The sequence below is a fragment of the Mustelus asterias genome, unplaced genomic scaffold, assembly GCF_964213995.1.
Source record: "Mustelus asterias unplaced genomic scaffold, sMusAst1.hap1.1 HAP1_SCAFFOLD_1314, whole genome shotgun sequence".
Taxonomy (NCBI): domain Eukaryota; kingdom Metazoa; phylum Chordata; class Chondrichthyes; order Carcharhiniformes; family Triakidae; genus Mustelus; species Mustelus asterias.
In genome coordinates this window covers 1,257-17,545 of record NW_027591259.1, presented here as the reverse complement: position 1 = coordinate 17,545, position 16,289 = coordinate 1,257, and the positions used below count along the sequence as shown (strand labels likewise).

Below are 16,289 nucleotides of genomic sequence, written 5' to 3'. Positions count from 1 at the left end.
TACTGGGGGATGGGTGAGCAGGAATGCTGAGCCGAAGAGGTGGATTTCGAAAAGGAGACACACGAGGTGGGGAGGTTGAAGGAAGGAATCTCAGCTGAGTCCCAACGCTGCTGCCACTTGTTAAAGCGATGGAAATGGGAGTGTCGGAGGCCAGAATCAGAGGGGAGCGTGCCTTAATGACTATCGCACGGTGGCTCTGACATCCATCATTATATGAAGTGCTTCAAAAGGTTAGTCATGGCACAAATCAATTCCAGCCTCCCAGATTGCCTGGGTCCACTAGTTTGCCTACCGCCACAACAGGTCCACAGCAGATGCCATCTCCCTGGCCCTACACTCAATCCTGGAACATCTGGATAACAAGGGCTCCTATTCAGACTCCTATTTATCGACTACAGCTCAGCCTTCAACATTATTCCTCCAAAATTCATCTCCAAACTCCGTGGCCTGGGGCTCGGCTCCTCCCTCTGTGACTGGATCCTGAACTTCCTAATTCGCAGACCACAATCAGTAAGGATAGGCAACAACACCTCCTCCACGATCATCCTCAACACCGGTGCCCCACAAGGCTGTGTTCTCAGCCTCCTACTATACTCCTTATACACTTATGACTGTAGCCAAATTTCCCTCCAACTCGATTTTCAAGTTTGCTGACGGCACCAGTGTAATGGGTCAGATCTCAAACAACGAAGAGATGGAGTACTGGAAACAGATAGAGAATCTGGTGGACTGGTGTGACTACAATAATCCCTCCAGCAATGTCAGCAAAACAAAGGGGGTCATCAGCTTCAGGAAGCGTAGTACAGAACATGCTCCTTTGTACATCAAAGGGGATGAAGTGGAAATGGTCGAGAGCTTCAGGTTCCTAGATGTCAGATCACCAACAACCTGTCCTGGTCCCTCCATGTCGACGCTATTGTTAAGAAAGCCCACCAACGCCTCTACTTTCTCAGGAGGCTGAGGAAATTTGGCATGTCCGCTACGACACTCACCAACTTTTACAGACGCACCACAGAATACATCCTTTCCAGGTATAACACAGCTTGGTATGGCTCCTGCTCTGACCAAGACCGCAAGAAACTACAAAGCGTTGTGAATGTAGTCCAGTCCATCATGCAAACCAGCCTCCCATCCATTGACTCCGTCTACACATTCCGCTGCCTCGGAAAAGCAGCCGGCATAATCAAGGACCTTATGCGGCCCGGACATTCTCTCTTCCACCTTCTTCCGCAGGGAGAGGTCACGTACCAACCGACTCAAGAACAGCTTCTCCCCTGCTGCCGTCAGACTTTTGAATGGGCCAACCTTGCATTGAGTTGATTTTTCTCTACACCCCAGCTATGACTGTGACACTACATTCTGCACTCTCTCGTTTCCTTCTCTATGAACGGTATGCTTTGTCTGTATCGTGCACAAGAAACAATACTTTTCACTGTATACTAATACACATGACAGTAAGAAATCAAATCAAAATCACACTAAGGAGCGTGACCAACATGCTCTACGGGAATGACAGTCAAAGGAAACAACATACATCGACTCTCCGGCCACATAAGGAAATATTATTCGGACAAGGGAGCAAGACGATGATCTTGGCTGGAGATATCCAATATTGAAAGAGCAACTTAATGGAGAGAAGTTGGGGTTGAGGGAGGGAGAGACACTCATTAACTTTTGCCCTGTCGCCACTGAAGGGGATGGGGTTCTGGAGAGATGGTGATGGAGAGGGGGGATGAAGAGATAGGAGATAGATAAGGAAGAAGGGGATGAGAGATGATGGAGAGAGGGGGATGAAGAGATGGAGGAGGAAGAGGTGGGTGAGAGGAGGAGAGGGGATGGAGAGAGGGAGATGAAGAGATAGAGAAGGAAGAGGGGGATGAGAGGTGATGGAGAGAGGGAGATGAAGAGATGGAGGAGGAAGAGGGGGAAGAGAGGAGAGGGAATGGAGGAGGGGACAAGAGGGAATGGGGAGTGAGTACAGAAAGGGGGGGGGGGGTTGGATAGAGAAGAGGGGGAGCAGAAGCAGAACATTTAAAAGCCCCGGGTGAGATTTTAAGGATTGATTTTCGCACATATATGATGTTGGATTTTGGGGTGAATTTTGGGCCGGGCGGGCAGGAGGTGGAAAATCCTGAGGTAAAGTGGGGCTGGCGCGGTGCCCAGCTCCCCGGGTTTTGGCTCTGGGCAGCGGGGCCGGTCCGGAGCTCGATTCCCGCCTCCTCACCCGAGCCATTGGGCCCGATGATGGCCGTGAACTTCTTGAAGGGCCCGATGATCTGCCGCCCTTTGTACGACTTGAAGTTCTCGATCTCGATCAGCCGCAGGAATCCCATGGCGAGCAGAGGGGAGCCCGGCCGAGCGGGCGACGGCGACCAAATAAAGCGAGGAGTCGACGGACAACAACCGGGGCTAGGCCTCCCGCGTCCCGCTCCAAAACACCACCTCGCCGCTAGGTTTTATGGGATTTGTAGTTTTCCCGCCTCCCTATTCCAATGCATGCGAGTGGGAAGGCGTTGGACTATGGACTACAACTCCCGGGGTGCACCGCGGTAACCGCCCCCGAGATGCGCATGCGTCCAGCGGCTGGACTACATCCCCCGGGGTGCAATGCGGAGAAAGCTCTGTGCGCGTGCGCACGGCATTGCTCCTCCATGGGCCAGAGAGGGGGAAAGGAGGCAGGCAAAACGACCACGCATGCGTCCTACGCCAGAACTACAATTCCCGAATGGCACCTCTGCGCCTGGACTACAGCTCCCGGCGAGCGCCGCGGCTGCGTCTGCGCACACCGCAATCCGGGCCCTCCCCATTCACTGAGCTCCCCGCCCCCTCCTTCGCCTTTACCTCCTATTGGCTGCTTGCCCTCAGCTCGTGAGCTCCTCTTGGAGGAGGCCACATCAATCAGTCGAAACCCTCCCTCCGCCGGAATGGTCCATCTTAATTCATAGAGTGGGGGGGGGGCTTCCCTGGTATTTCTAACTCCCTACCACCCTGTCCATTAGCTACTCGGGCTATGCTCGCACATCTTACTTCATTATAATTTAATAGCCGCCTTCTATCTACTCAAGATGTGAACCTGGGCAGAAACTGTTAGTTCAGGAGTAATATATTTCTAGATTCCCCCCCCACTTATTCGCAAGGTTGGAATGTCTCGGTTGCCATGGCGACCCAAGGCGTCCTTGTTTGTTTTGGCCATGCTGCCAACAACAACTGGGAGGTGGTGTTGTTGTTGTTGGGTTTCAGTGTAAATGAATGGTGGCTGACCACAGGGGAGCCCTAACTCGGCCAAAGCACAGAGCTGGCCAGTGGGAAAGAATATATATATATATATAAATTTATAAATATATATAAAATACATACTTACATATTTGACATTATCCACCAACACAGGTGAGGAGGCCATGTACAAGTTGGACCTTCCCGTTGACCCAAAGCAGACTGCCGCCATCGAGCGCCGGAGAAACGCGGAGCAGCAGCGCCAGAGCCGCATTTTCGACGCCAGGCACCGGACCATAGGGGTAAGCGATCCCTTTGGAGCAGTTTTGGGCCCCGTGTCTGAGGAAGGATGTGCTGGGCCTTGAAGGGGGTCCAGAGGAGGTTCACAAGAATGATCCCGGGAATGAAGGATTTGCCATATGAGAAACGGTTGAGGAATCTGGGTCTGTACTCGATGGAATTCAGAAGGAAACGAGGGGAGGTGCGGGATCTAATTGAAACTTACAGAATACTGAGGGGCTTAGATAGAGTGGCCGTGGAGAGGATGGTTCCACGAGTGGGAGAGACAAGAACTCAGAGTGAAGGGACGCTCCTTCGAAACTGAGATGAGGAGGGATTTCTTCAGCCAGAGGGTGGTGAGTCTGTGGAACTCATTGCCACAGAGGGCTGTGGAGACCAGGTCATTTCAGACAGAGATAGATAGGTTCTTGATCAATAAGCGGATCAAAGGTTACAGGGAGAAGGCAGGAGATTGGGGATGGGAATCATATCAGCCAAGATTGAATGGCGGAGCAGACCTGAATGGCCTAATTCTGCTCCTATATCTTATGTTCTTAAGGTCTTCCACCGCAAGGGGTCGGGGATTTGGCATTTCGGGGGGGGTGAGGGGGTTGGCGGACAAGATAGGAGCAGTAGGGGACTGTTCAGCAACCTCCAACCCCTCCCCAGTGGAGGAGCAGGAGTGTGCTCTGTCCATTCAATGACTGATCTGATGTGAGGATCCTCAACTCCCACTTCCCTGCCTTATCCATTCGATTCCCGCACTGATTAAAAATCTGTCTATCTCGGCATTGAACACACTCAGTGACCCAGCCTCTGGGGTAAAGATTCCACACATTCACTCCCCTCCAAGAGAAGAAATTCCTCCTCACCTCCGTCTGAAATGAGCGACCCCCCCCCCCCCCCCCCCCCCCGCCCAAGCCCTCCGCTCTTACTCTGAGATTGTGCCCTCTGGTCCCAGACTCTCCCACACGGGGAAACAACCTCTCAGCATCCACCCTGTCAAACACCCCCTGAGAATCCGATAGGTCTCAATAAGGTCGCCCCTCATTCTTCTAAACTCCCTGTGGGGGGGGGCTCATGGCACATCAATGCATTTGCATAACGAGTGGTGGAACAGCCTCGAAGGGCCAAATGGCCTATTCCTGCTTCCAGTTTCTATATCCTGAGCGTCCCTTTTTGAATGCCTTTCAAGGCTTCGAATTAAGCATCGAACCGGGTCAGCTTGCGTCTGCAGGATCGGAGTGGTTGAAGACGAGGCAGGTGAGGAGTGCCAGGCTGCTCAAATCGGAAAGGGAAACTTGAACAAGCTACAGTTCTGCAATTTGTATTTTATAAGATAGAATCTAAAGTCAGGAGAAAGGAAGTCAAACCACTTGGGGAGATTTTGAAAAAAGTAAATTTCAATATTGATTTGAAAAGAAAAGAGAACATAAAGACACAAGATTACATTTACACAGTTAACAGTATTTCTATAAACATTCCCCAAATAGAGTCATAGAGGTTTACAGCATGGAAACAGGCCCTTCGGCCCAACTTGTCCATGCCGCCCAGTTTTTACCACTAAGCTAGTTCCAATTAAACCTTTTCATTTATTATGTTCTTGGAACCTTGCCTCTTTGACCAAACATTTGGTTACATACGGACATAGCATTAGAAACAGGAGGAGGCCATTCGGCCCATCAAGCCTGCCCTGCCATTCAATAGGATCATGGATGATCTGATTGTGGCCTCAGTTCCATGTTCTGCCTACCCCATCTGTGGCTTGGTGTCAGATTTTTGATTTGATTTGATTTATTATTAAGTTATTATTATTAAATTTATTATTAAAGCTCGGCACAACATCGTGGGCCGAAGGGCCTGTTCTGTGCTGTACTGTTCTATGTATGTTCTATTATAAGGGCGGCACGGTAGCACAGTGGTTAGCACTGCTGCTTCACAGCTCCAGGGACCTGGGTTCGATTCCCGGCTCGGGGGGTCACTGTCTGTGTGGAGTTTGCACATTCTCCTCGTGTCTGCGTGGGTTTCCTCCAGGTGCTCTGGTTTCCTCCCACAGTCCAAAGATGTGCGGGTTAGGTTGATTGGCCAAGCTAAAATTGCCCTTAGTGTCCTGAGATGCGTAGGTTAGAGGGATTGGTGGGTCAATATGTAGGGATATGGGGGTAGGGCCTGGGTGGGATTGTGGTCGGTGCAGACTCGATGGGCCGAATGGCCTCTTTCTGTGCTGTAGGGATTCTAAGATTTTATTATTGTCACATGTATTAACATACAGTGAAAAGTTTTTTGCGTGCTATACAGATAAAACATACTGTTCATAGAGAAGGAAAGGAGAGATGCAGAATGTAGTGTTACAGCCATAGCTAGGGTGTAGAGAAAGATCAACTTAATGCAAGGTAAGTCCATTCAAAAGTCTGACAGCAACAGGGAAGAAGCTGTTCTTGAGACGGTTGGTACGTGACCTCAGACTTTTGCATCTTTTTTCCAAAGGAAGAAGGTGGAAGAGAGAATGTCCGGGGTGCGTGGGGTCCTTGATTATGCTGCTGCTTTGCCGAGGCAGCAGGAAGTATAGACAGTGTCAATGGATGGGAGGCTGGTTTGCGTGATGGATTGGACTACATTTACGACCTTTTGTAATTCCTTGCGGTCTTGGGCAGAGCAGCAGCCATACCAAGCTGTGATACAACCAGAAAGAATGCTTTCTATGGTGCATCTGTAAAAGTTGGAGAGAGTTGTAGCTGACATGCCAAATTTCCTTAGTCTCCTGAGAAAGTAGAGGCGTTAGTGGGCTTTCTTAACTATAGTGTCGGCATGGGGGGACCAGGACAGGTTGTTGGTGATCTGGACACCTAAAAACTTGAAGCTCTCGACCCTTTCTACTTCGTCCCCATTGATGTAGACAGGAGAATATTCTCCTTTATGATTCCAGAAGTCGATGATAATTTCCTTTGTTTTGTTGACATTGAGGGAGAGATTATTGTTGCCGCATCAGTTCACCAGATTCTCTATCTCATTCCTGTTCTCTGTCTCGTCACTGTTTGAGATCCGACCCATTACGGTGGTGTCATCAGCAAAGTTGAAAATGTTGAAAGATTTTGGGCAATTGCGATCCTGTGAAATGTCTTGTTGTGGTTCAGGAGAGAAACACCAAAGTCTTTTATGAAACTCGCCTGAACCGTAAGTTTTGCACCTGGAATTTGGCTGGGAAATGTATGAGGTATTTCACTTCAGGTATGTTTGAAATGACCCAATAGGGAGCTTTTATCAAACAAAGTTTATTTAAGAATATAGTTAAATGTATAGTAAGAAAATTAGCAAGAACCCTTTATCAATTACAAGCGAAAACAAAACAACCACAATAATGTATAACCCTTAACCAATATATATATATATATATATCAGATGTTCCCATCAAAACCAATATCCAATAAACTAAACCCTTTAAACAGGTTTATCACAGCACAGGTTAAAGCTCACATGATACTGGAATCCAGTTCCCAGGGTTGAATGCTGATTTCAAATGATCTTGAAAACTCAGAGCAGCTTGTAGTCTTCAGCTCCCCAAAACACCAAAGCACAGATTATTGACTGCAGCATTGGCAACAAGCTTTTCTTTCAGCTAACTGGTAGTTTTCAAAGCAAAACATAGAGAGAGAAAGAGACTTCTTTTCCAGCTTGCTTCTAAGACTGCCTCTATCACTGTAGCCAAAACAAAACTAAAATCAACCCTTGTCACCTGTCTGGCATACAGTATTTTTTCTCCTTCCACGAATGACATCGTTTAAGGCTGTGAGCACGATTTTAAAAAACCTTTCTTAAAGGGACACTAACATCACACAAAGATTTCTGTTTAATTAACTCAGAGCTAAACACCTTGCTGTAGGGAGAATAGAGCACTTGGCGAACAGCAAGAAGCATAGGCCGCTTTCGAAGGCTGATCTGTTAGTGTTTGGAATTCCACATTCGGCACAGTGGTTAATACGGCTGCCTCACAGCGCCAGGGACCCGAGTTCAATCAACGGCCTGAGGTGACTGTGTGGAGTTTGCACGTTCTCCCCGTTCTGCGTGGGTTTCCTCCGGGTGCTCCGGTTTCCTCCCACACTCCAAAGATGTGTAGGTTAGGTGGATTGGCCATGCTAAATTGTCCCCTAGTGTCCAAAGATGTGCAGGTTAGGTGGATTGGCCGTGCTAAATTGTCCCCTAGTGTCCAAAGATGTGCAGGTTAGGTGGATTGGTCATGCTAAATTGTCCCCTAGTGTCCAAAGATGTGCAGGTTAGGTGAATTGGCCATGCTAAATTGCCCTTTAGTGTCCAAAGATGTGCAGGTTAGATGGATTGGCCATGCTAAATTGTCCCCTAGTGTCCAAAGATGTGTAGGTTAGATGGATTGGCCATGCTAAATTGCCCTTTAGTGTCCAAACATGTGTCAGTTAGGTGGATTGGTCATGCTAAATTGTCCCCTAGTGTCCAAAGATGTGCAGGTTAGGTTGATTGGCCATGCTAAATTGACCCTTAGTGTCCAAAGATGTGCAGGTTAGGTGGATTGGTCATGCTAAATTGTCCCTTAGTATCCAAAGATGTGCAGGTTAGGTGGATTGGCCATGCTAAATTGTCCCCTAGTGTCCAAAGATGTGCAGGTTAGGTGGATTGGTCATGCTAAATTGTCCCCTAGTGTCCAAAGATGTGCAGGTTAGGTGGATTGGCCATGCTAAATTGTCCCTTAGTGTCCAAAGATGTGTAGGTTAGCAAGGTAAGTATGTGGGGTTACAGGGATAGGGGCTGGGTAAGATGCTCTGTCGGAATCGGTGCAAACGCGATGGGCTGAATGGCCTCCTTCTGCACTGTAGCGATTCTATGATTCACATCTACCCCCGACAACCTTTGATTCCCTTGTCTCAAAGCGGCGATGGAACTGGGTGAATCAGTTGTCACCATTTTCAAAGACTGGCAGCAAGTTCCTCCTGGTCCTGAACACCAGAGCTGGGGCAGGTTGGGGAGGGAGGACATGATGCGAAGTGAGGCTCATGTGGTGCAGGGACACCAGTAGGGCACAGATGGGCCGAATAGCCCATATGCGAGTGCCATTGTTCATACAACCTTTAACCCTTCTCACAGGCATTACCATTTCTCTTCCTCTTGATTGGTCGGGCAGGTGGATCGCCCGTTCTTGGACGATCAGGTGAAAGATAAGAAGAAGCGAGAGGGCAGTGAGCGACTCCGCGATGAAGCTTTTGGTAATTATCTCCATCAGTCACTCGGCCAGAGCTCTGCACAAAATGGTAGCGCTCAAAGGAGCTGGGAGCCAAAGGACAGAAGCAGAGCAGGCACGGCTAACGATAGAAATTCAAAGTATGTTGTCAGGACAGTGTAGAGGGAGCATTACTCTGTGTCTAACCCCGTGCTGTACCTGTCCTGGGAGTGTTTGATGGGGGACAGTGTAGAGGGAGCTTTACTCTGTATCTAACCCCGTGCTGTATCTGTCCTGGGAGTGTTTGATGGGGACAGTGTAGAGAGAGCTTTACTCTGTATCTAACCCCGTGCTGTACCTGTCCTGGGAGTGTTTGATGGGGGACAGTGTAGAGGGAGCTTTAGTCTGTATCTAACCCCGTGCTGTATCTGTCCTGGGAGTGTTTGATGGGGACAGTGTAGAGGGAGCTTTACTCTGTATCTAACCCCGTGCTGTACCTGTCCTGGGAGTGTTTGATGGGGGACAGTGTAGAGGGAGCTTTACTCTGTATCTAACCCCGTGCTGTACCTGTCCTGGGAGTGTTTGATGGGGACAGTGTAGAGGGAGCTTTACTCTGTATCTAACCCCGTGCTGTACCTGTCCTGGGAGTGTTTGATGGGGGACAGTGTAGAGGGAGCTTTACTCTGTATCTAACCCCGTGCTGATCCTTTCCTGGGAGTGCCTGATGGGAACCCAATATCCCGGTTGAGGCCGTCCTCATGAGTGTGGAGCTTTACTCTGTATTTAACCCCATACTGAGGGAGCACCGCACTGCAGGAGAGTCAGTGCTGAGGGAGCGCCACACTGCGGGAGGGGTCAGTGCTGAGGGAGCGCCGCACTGTGGGTGGGTCAGTGCTGAGGGAGCGCCGCACTGTGGGAGGGTCAGTGCTGAGGGAGCGCCGCACTGTGGGAGGGTCAGTGCTGAGGGAGCTCCGCACTGTGGGAGGGTCAGTGCTGAGGGAGCGCCGCACTGTGGGAGGGTCAGTGCTGAGGGAGCGCCGCACTGTGGGAGGGTCAGTGCTGAGGGAGCGCCGCACTGCGGGAGGGTCAGTGCTGAGGGAGCGCCGCACTGCGGGAGGGTCAGTGCTGAGGGAGCGCCGCACTGCAGGAGGGTCAGTGCTGAGAGAGCGCCGCACTGTGGGACGGTCAGTGCTGAGGGAGCACCGCACTGTGGGAGGGTCAGTGCTGAGGGAGCGCCGCACTGTGGGAGGGTCAGTGCTGAGGGAGCGCCGCACTGTGGGAGGGTCAGTGCTGACGCAGCCCCTCTTCTTGCCCAGATGCCGAGAACCTGCGCTTCGACAAGACGGCCCAGCTCCTGGAGGCGCAGGAAGCGGAGAGAATCCTTCAGCTGAACAAGGAGGTGAACGAGTTCCGAACCCGCTACCAGCAGCCCGGGACCCAGCGCGAGTTTGACCTGTGGGACCCGGACGGGCTGAAGAAGGACGTGCCCGCCCGGGTCAGCGACGATGACCCCCGCTGCGGCCCCTCGGGGCTGCAGAAGTTTGCGGGCGAGGACCTGAATGAGAAGGCCCGGAAAAAGTTCCAGCAGCAGGAGTCCCGCAAGTGGCTGACAGCGCAGAGAATGGAGAGGGAGAGGGCCGAACGCGACCAGAGATTCGCAGGTAACTCCCGGTCCTCTCCTCCCCGTGCCCGTCCTCCTCTTCCCAGCTCTGCTGCTCCCTCCAAACCCGCCACCTCTCTCACCGTGTGTGTGTTTTCCCTCCGACCCCACCTCCCACAGACGACCTGTCCCACAAGAAGGAGATGGAGCTCGATGCCAGAGCTGCCAAACTCGCTGAGCTGGAGGAAGAAGCCCGTCGAGCCCTCGACACTGCCACCCTCAACTACAACATGGCGCTGGTAGGAGCTCTCTACCCTCTCGGGGTGGGGGGGTGGGCGAGGGGGAGTCCGAGGATTGGAGGCGGAGGGGCGGTTGCACAGGATCGGGTCAATTTCATCTCGGGGAGGTGCGACTCTAGAACTTTCTGTCTCAGAAGGAGATGGAGGCCAGGTTGCGGAGGGGGCGGAGAAGTGGGGGGGTTGCTGAGGGGGTGGGCGGGGGGTGGTGGAGGCATCACTCCTTATCTTGAAGGCAGAGGTAGATTGTTCCTTGTTGGGGGCGCGTGGTCGAAGCTTGTCGACGTGGTGGGGGATTTAGATGGGAATGTGTCACTCGAAACACCAATACTTCAGCCGCAATCTTGTTGAATGGTGCAGCAGGCTGGAGAAGGGTCGAGTGGCCTACTCCCGCTCCGGTTTTGTAGGTTCGTAGGCTCAAGAGGGGCTGAATGGTCTCCTCCTGCTCCAATTGTGGCACGGTGGCTAACACTGCTGCCTCTCAGTGCCGGGGACCAGGTTCGATTCCCAGCTCGGGTCACTGTCTGTGTGGAGTCTGCACGTTCTCCCCGTGTCTGCGTGGGTTTCCTCCAAAGATGTGTAGGTTAGGTGGATTGGCCATGCTAAATTGCCCCTTAGTGTCCAAAGATGAGCGGGTTAGGTGGATTGGCCATGCTAAATTGCCCCTTAGTGTCCAAAGATGTGCGGGTTAGGTGGATTGGCCATGCTAAATTGCCCCTTAGTGTCCAAAGATGTGTGGGTTAGGTGGATTGGCCATGCTAAATTGCCCCTTAGTGTCCAAAGATGTGCAGGTTAGGTGGATTGGCCATGCTAAATTGCCTCTTAGTGTCCAAAGATGTACAGGTTAGGTGGATTGGCCATGCTAAATTGCCCCTTAGTGTCCAAAGATGTGCAGGTTAGGTGGATTGGCCATGCCAAATTGCCTCTTAGTGTCCAAAGATGTACAGGTTAGGTGGATTGGCCATGCTAAATTGCCCCTTCGTGTCAGGGGATTAGCAGGGTAAATATGTAGGGATATGGGAATAGGGCCTGGATGGGATTGTGGTCGGTGCAGACTCGATGGGCCGAATGGCCTACTTCTGCACTGTAGGGATTCTACGATTCTATGGTGTATGTTTGTAATTCAGAAAACTAGCCTGTAGGTAAAGCAAGCAATTAGGAAGGCAAGTGGGCCTTTGGTGCACAAGAATTGAGGAGCTTTGCTGCAATTGTACAGGGTTTTGGAGGGGCCACATCAGGAAAAACCGCGCGCAGTTCCAGTCTCCACATTTTAATAAAGAACACATTCACATCAGAGACCGGTACAGCGAAGGTTCACTCGATTGGGGTCCCTGGAATTGGGCAGGGTGGGGGGAGGAGTGGGGGGGGGGGGTGTCCTCCGCTGAGACCCCGAGTGAATTGTGTCCATTTACTTTGGGGTTTCAAGGAACGAGAGGCGGCCTCATTAAAACGTGCAAGATTCTGGACGCTGAGAGATTGTCTTCACTGGGCGGGGAATCTTAAACATTGGGCGGGGGGGGCGGGTACAGTTTCAGGAGGGGGTCCAGAGGAGGTTCACGGGAACGATCCCAGGAATGAAAAGCTTGACGTATGAGGAGCGTTTGAGGACTCTGGGTCTGTACTCGATGGAGTTTAGGAGGATGAAGGGGAATCTCGCTGAAACTTAGAGAATACTGAAAGGCCTGGATAGAGTGGCCGTGGGGAAGATGTTTTCATTAGTGGGAGAGACTCGGATCCGAGGGCACAGCCTCAGAGTAAAGGGACGACCCTTTAGAACCGAGATGAGGAGGAATTTCTTCAGCCAGAGGGTGGTGAATCTGTGGAACTCGTTGCCACAGAGGGCTGTGGAGTCTCCATTGTTGAAGACATTTAAGACTGGGATTTGACAGATTATTGGTCTCTCAGGGAGAAAAGCGATTATAGAGAGGGGTTGGGAAAGTGGATTTGAACCCCCCAAGATCAGCCATTGAATGGCAGAGCACGCTCGACAGGCCACCTGGTCTAGTCCAGCTCCAATTTGTTTTTGTGTCGTTGGTTTAACATTGCCAGCCAATGTACCCGTGCTTTCCCGAGCCTGTGCTCGGTCTATTGGGAAGTTTGACTCAGGTTGGAAGTAACTTAGGTCCCAAGGATAGAAAGTAACAAACATTGGAAAATAAACATGATGGTGGGATGTTGCCCGCGTTGGGAGGCAGAGAGGAAAGGCTGGGTATTATCTGAATGAAGAGCGATCGCGGAACTCGGTGGTACAGAGGGATCTGGATATCCTTGTGCATGAATCACAAAAGGTCACCATGCTGCTGCAGTGAGCGATTAGGAAGACAGATGGAATGTTGTCCTTTATCGCGAGGGGGGGATGGAGTATAAAACTATACAGGGAGTTGGTGTTTCCGCAGCTGGAGCACTGCGAACAGTTCTGGTCTCCTCACCCTCACTGAAGGATCTACTCGCATCGGAGGCCGTTCAGAGAAGGTTCACTGGGCCGATTCCTGGGGTGAAGGGGGGGTGGTTTGTGTCTGATGGGGAAAAGGTTGAGCAGGTCGGGGCCTGAACCCATTGGAGTTTAGAAGAATGAGAGGGGATTTTATTGAAACATCTCAGATTCTGAGGGGGGGGTTTGACAGGGTGGATTCTGAGAGGATGTGTTCCCCCACTCCCCCCATGAGAGAATCTAAAGTTGGGGGGGGAGGTGCAGCACGGTGGCACAGTGGGTTCGCACTGCTGCCTCACAGCGCCAGGGACCCGGGTTCGATTCCCAGCCTCGGGTCACTGTCTGTGCGGAGTCTGCACGTTCTCCCCGTGTCTGCGTGGGTTTCCTGCGGGTGTTCTGGTTTCCTCCCACAGTCTGAAAGACGCGCTGGTTAAATGGAGTGGCCGTGCTAAATTCTCCCTCAGTGTTACCCGAACAGGAGTGTGGCGACTAGGGGATTTTCACAGTAACTTCATTGCCGTGTTAATGTAAGCCTACTTGTGATACTAATAAATAAACTTTAAAACAGTTTCAGAATGAGGGGGTCTCCCAGTGACGAGGGAGATGAGGAAGAATTTCTTCTCTCAGAGGGTGGTCAGTCTGTGGACTTCCTTCCACCACCCCCCCCCCCAACAGCAGTGGGGGCTGCAGCTCATTGAATATATTTCTGATCGACAAGCAGGGGGGTGGGGGGCATGAGGGAGAGGGGGACACGGGAAAGTGGAGTTGAGAAGGCAATCATAATGGACACGATCTTATAGGATGGGGGGGGCAAGCAGAGCTCGATGGGGCTGAATGGCCTCCACCTGCTCCTAGCTCTTGTTCAATAAATGCACTGCGGGTGCTGGAGATCTGAAATAGACGCACAAAGTGTTGGAAAAACACTCAACAGGTCCGGGGAGGGAGAAACGGAGTTAACGTTTCGACTCAGAACTGATGAGGACCTTTTGGACTTAAAACATTAGCTCCACTCCGCTCTCTACAGGCGCTGCCTGACCTGCGGAGTTTTTTTCCCAGCACTTTCCATTTTAATATAGTGTTCAATTCTGGTCGCCACACTACCAGAAGGATGTGGAGGCTTTGGAGAGGGTACAGAAAAGATTTACCAGGATGTTGCCTGGTATGGAGGGCATTAGCTATGAGGAGAGGTTGGAGAAACTTGGTTTGTTCTCACTGGAGCGACGGAGGTTGAGGGGCGACCTGATAGAAGTCGACAAGATTATGAGAGGCATGGACAGAGTGGATAGTCAGAAGCTTTTTCCCAGGGTGGAAGAGTCAATTACTCGGGGGCACAGGTTTAAGGTGCGAGGGGGCAAGGTTTAAAGGAGATGTACGAGGCAGATTTTTTACACAGAGGGTGGTGGGTGCCTGGAACTCGCTGCCGGGGGAGGTAGTGGAAGCGGATACGGTAGTGACTTTTAAGGGGCGTCTGGACAAGTACATGAATGAGATGGGAATAGAGGGATACGGTCCCCGGAAGGGTAGGGGGTTTTAGTTCAGTCGGGCAGCATGGTCGGTGCAGGCTTAGAGGGGCCGAAGGGCCTGTTCCTGTGCTGTAATTTTCTTTGTTCTTTATTCCTAATTGGCGTGGGGTTGGGGGTGGTTTGTCTCCATGCCCAACCCCCTCCCCCCCCAGGGTGGTAATCTCACGTCCAGTTTCTCCGCAGGCCGCCGAACAGGCGACGGCACGAGAGGTGGAGAGGCGGCAGGAGACAGACAAGAACTACGCGGAGATCGGAAACCACGTGTACGGGGACATCCTGACAGAGAATCCAGAGGTGGCGGTCAGTGCCTTTGGCCGTCACCGCGTGGTGACCGACCGCTGGAAGGGGATGAGCCCGGAGCAGCTGGAGCAGATCGACCGGGAGAGGCGGCGACAGATCGAGGAGAACAAGGTGAGCCGGGGAGGGGGTGGGTGCGGGGAATGAAAATCCAGAACCGCCGGGGAACGCTGCGGGCTTCATTACCGTAGGCGGAGAGTTGGCTAACTAACGGAACAAAGAGTTGGGATAAACGGGTTGATATTGGGGCGGCACGGTGGTTAGCACTGCTGCCTCACAGCGCCAGGGACCCGGGTTCGATTCCCGGCTTGGGTCACTGTCTGTGTGGAGTCTGCACGTTCTCCCCGTGTCTGCGTGGGTTTCCTCCGGGTGCTCCGGCTTCCTCCCACAGTCCAGAGATGTGTGGATTAAGTGGAATGGCCATGCTAAATTGCCCCTTAGTGTCAGGGGGACTAAGGTAAATACGTGGGGTTATGGGGATAGGAGCTGGATGGGATTGTTGTTGGTGCAGACTTGATGGGCCGAGTGGCCTCCTGCCGCACTGTAGGGATTCTACATTCAGATTGGTGAACTGGAATTGGAGGAGTGCCGCAGGCACAATGGACTGAGGGGCGCCTCTCTCTCTCTCTCTGTGCTGTAAACCTCTATGACTCTGAGTACAGGCCCCCCAACTATTTACCACCTACAACAACTTGGATTAACAGACCCGCTGTACGGTAGTCAAATTCACAGATGATACAAAGAAAGGTGGGAAGGGAAGCTGTGAGGAGGATATAAAGACTCTGAAGAGGGCTATCGATTGAGTGTTGGAGGGGCAAAGGTTTGGCGAATGGGGCATAATGTGAGGTTGTCTCCTTTTGGCAAGGGGTGTGTGTGAGGGGAGGGTGGGGAGGGGAATGGAAACGGAATATTGTTTGGGGCTGGGATGGGGAGAATCGTTTTTCTCTCGAGAGTCTCTGGAACTTTCTTCCTCACAAGTTGAAAGCAGAGTGGCTCTTTGCAGGGCAGAGGTGGATAGATTCTTGATAAGTGAGGAGGGGTGACATTTTATCGGGGAGGGGGGAGGTGAGAATGTGGGGTTGAGGTTACAATCTGATCAGCCCATGATCCCACTGAATGACGGAGCAAGCTTAAGGAGCTGAGTGGCCCCCCGCCTCCTGCTCCCTAACTCATAAAATTGGATACAAAATTGGCTTGATGACATAAGCTAGAGGGTGGTTGTCGAGGGTTGTTTTTCAAACTGGAGGCCTGTGACCAGCGGTGTGCCTCAGGGTTTAGTGCTGGGCCCACTGTTATTTGTCATTTATATTCATGATTTGGATGAGGATATAGGAGGCATGGTTAGTAAGTTTGCAGATGACACCAAGATTGGTGGCAGAGTGGACAGTGAAGAAAGTTATCTCCAATTGCAACGGGATCTTGATCAATTGGGCCAGTGGGCTAACAAATGGCAGATGGAGTTTAA

The 16,289-nt window shown here is 51.6% G+C and overlaps 2 protein-coding genes across 2 annotated transcripts in view; one reads left to right on the top strand and one right to left on the bottom strand.

Annotated features, from left to right (window-relative positions):
• Window positions 1-2,431, bottom strand: part of LOC144488126 (structural maintenance of chromosomes protein 1A-like) — a 55,239-nt gene extending 52,808 nt beyond the window's left edge. The window contains 1 exon segment of the mRNA XM_078206150.1: window positions 2,225-2,431. Coding sequence (XP_078062276.1) covers window positions 2,225-2,333 — 109 coding nt within the window. The 5' untranslated portion in view covers window positions 2,334-2,431.
• Window positions 1,863-14,938, top strand: LOC144488127 (RIB43A-like with coiled-coils protein 2; the record flags this gene model as incomplete). The annotated part of the gene is made up of 6 exons (XM_078206151.1): window positions 1,863-2,044; window positions 3,388-3,515; window positions 8,642-8,723; window positions 9,994-10,338; window positions 10,458-10,576; window positions 14,711-14,938. Coding segments are annotated over exons 2-6 (891 nt in total), but the record flags the coding sequence as incomplete, so codon positions are not given.
• Window positions 14,939-16,289: the final 1,351 nt, after the last annotated feature.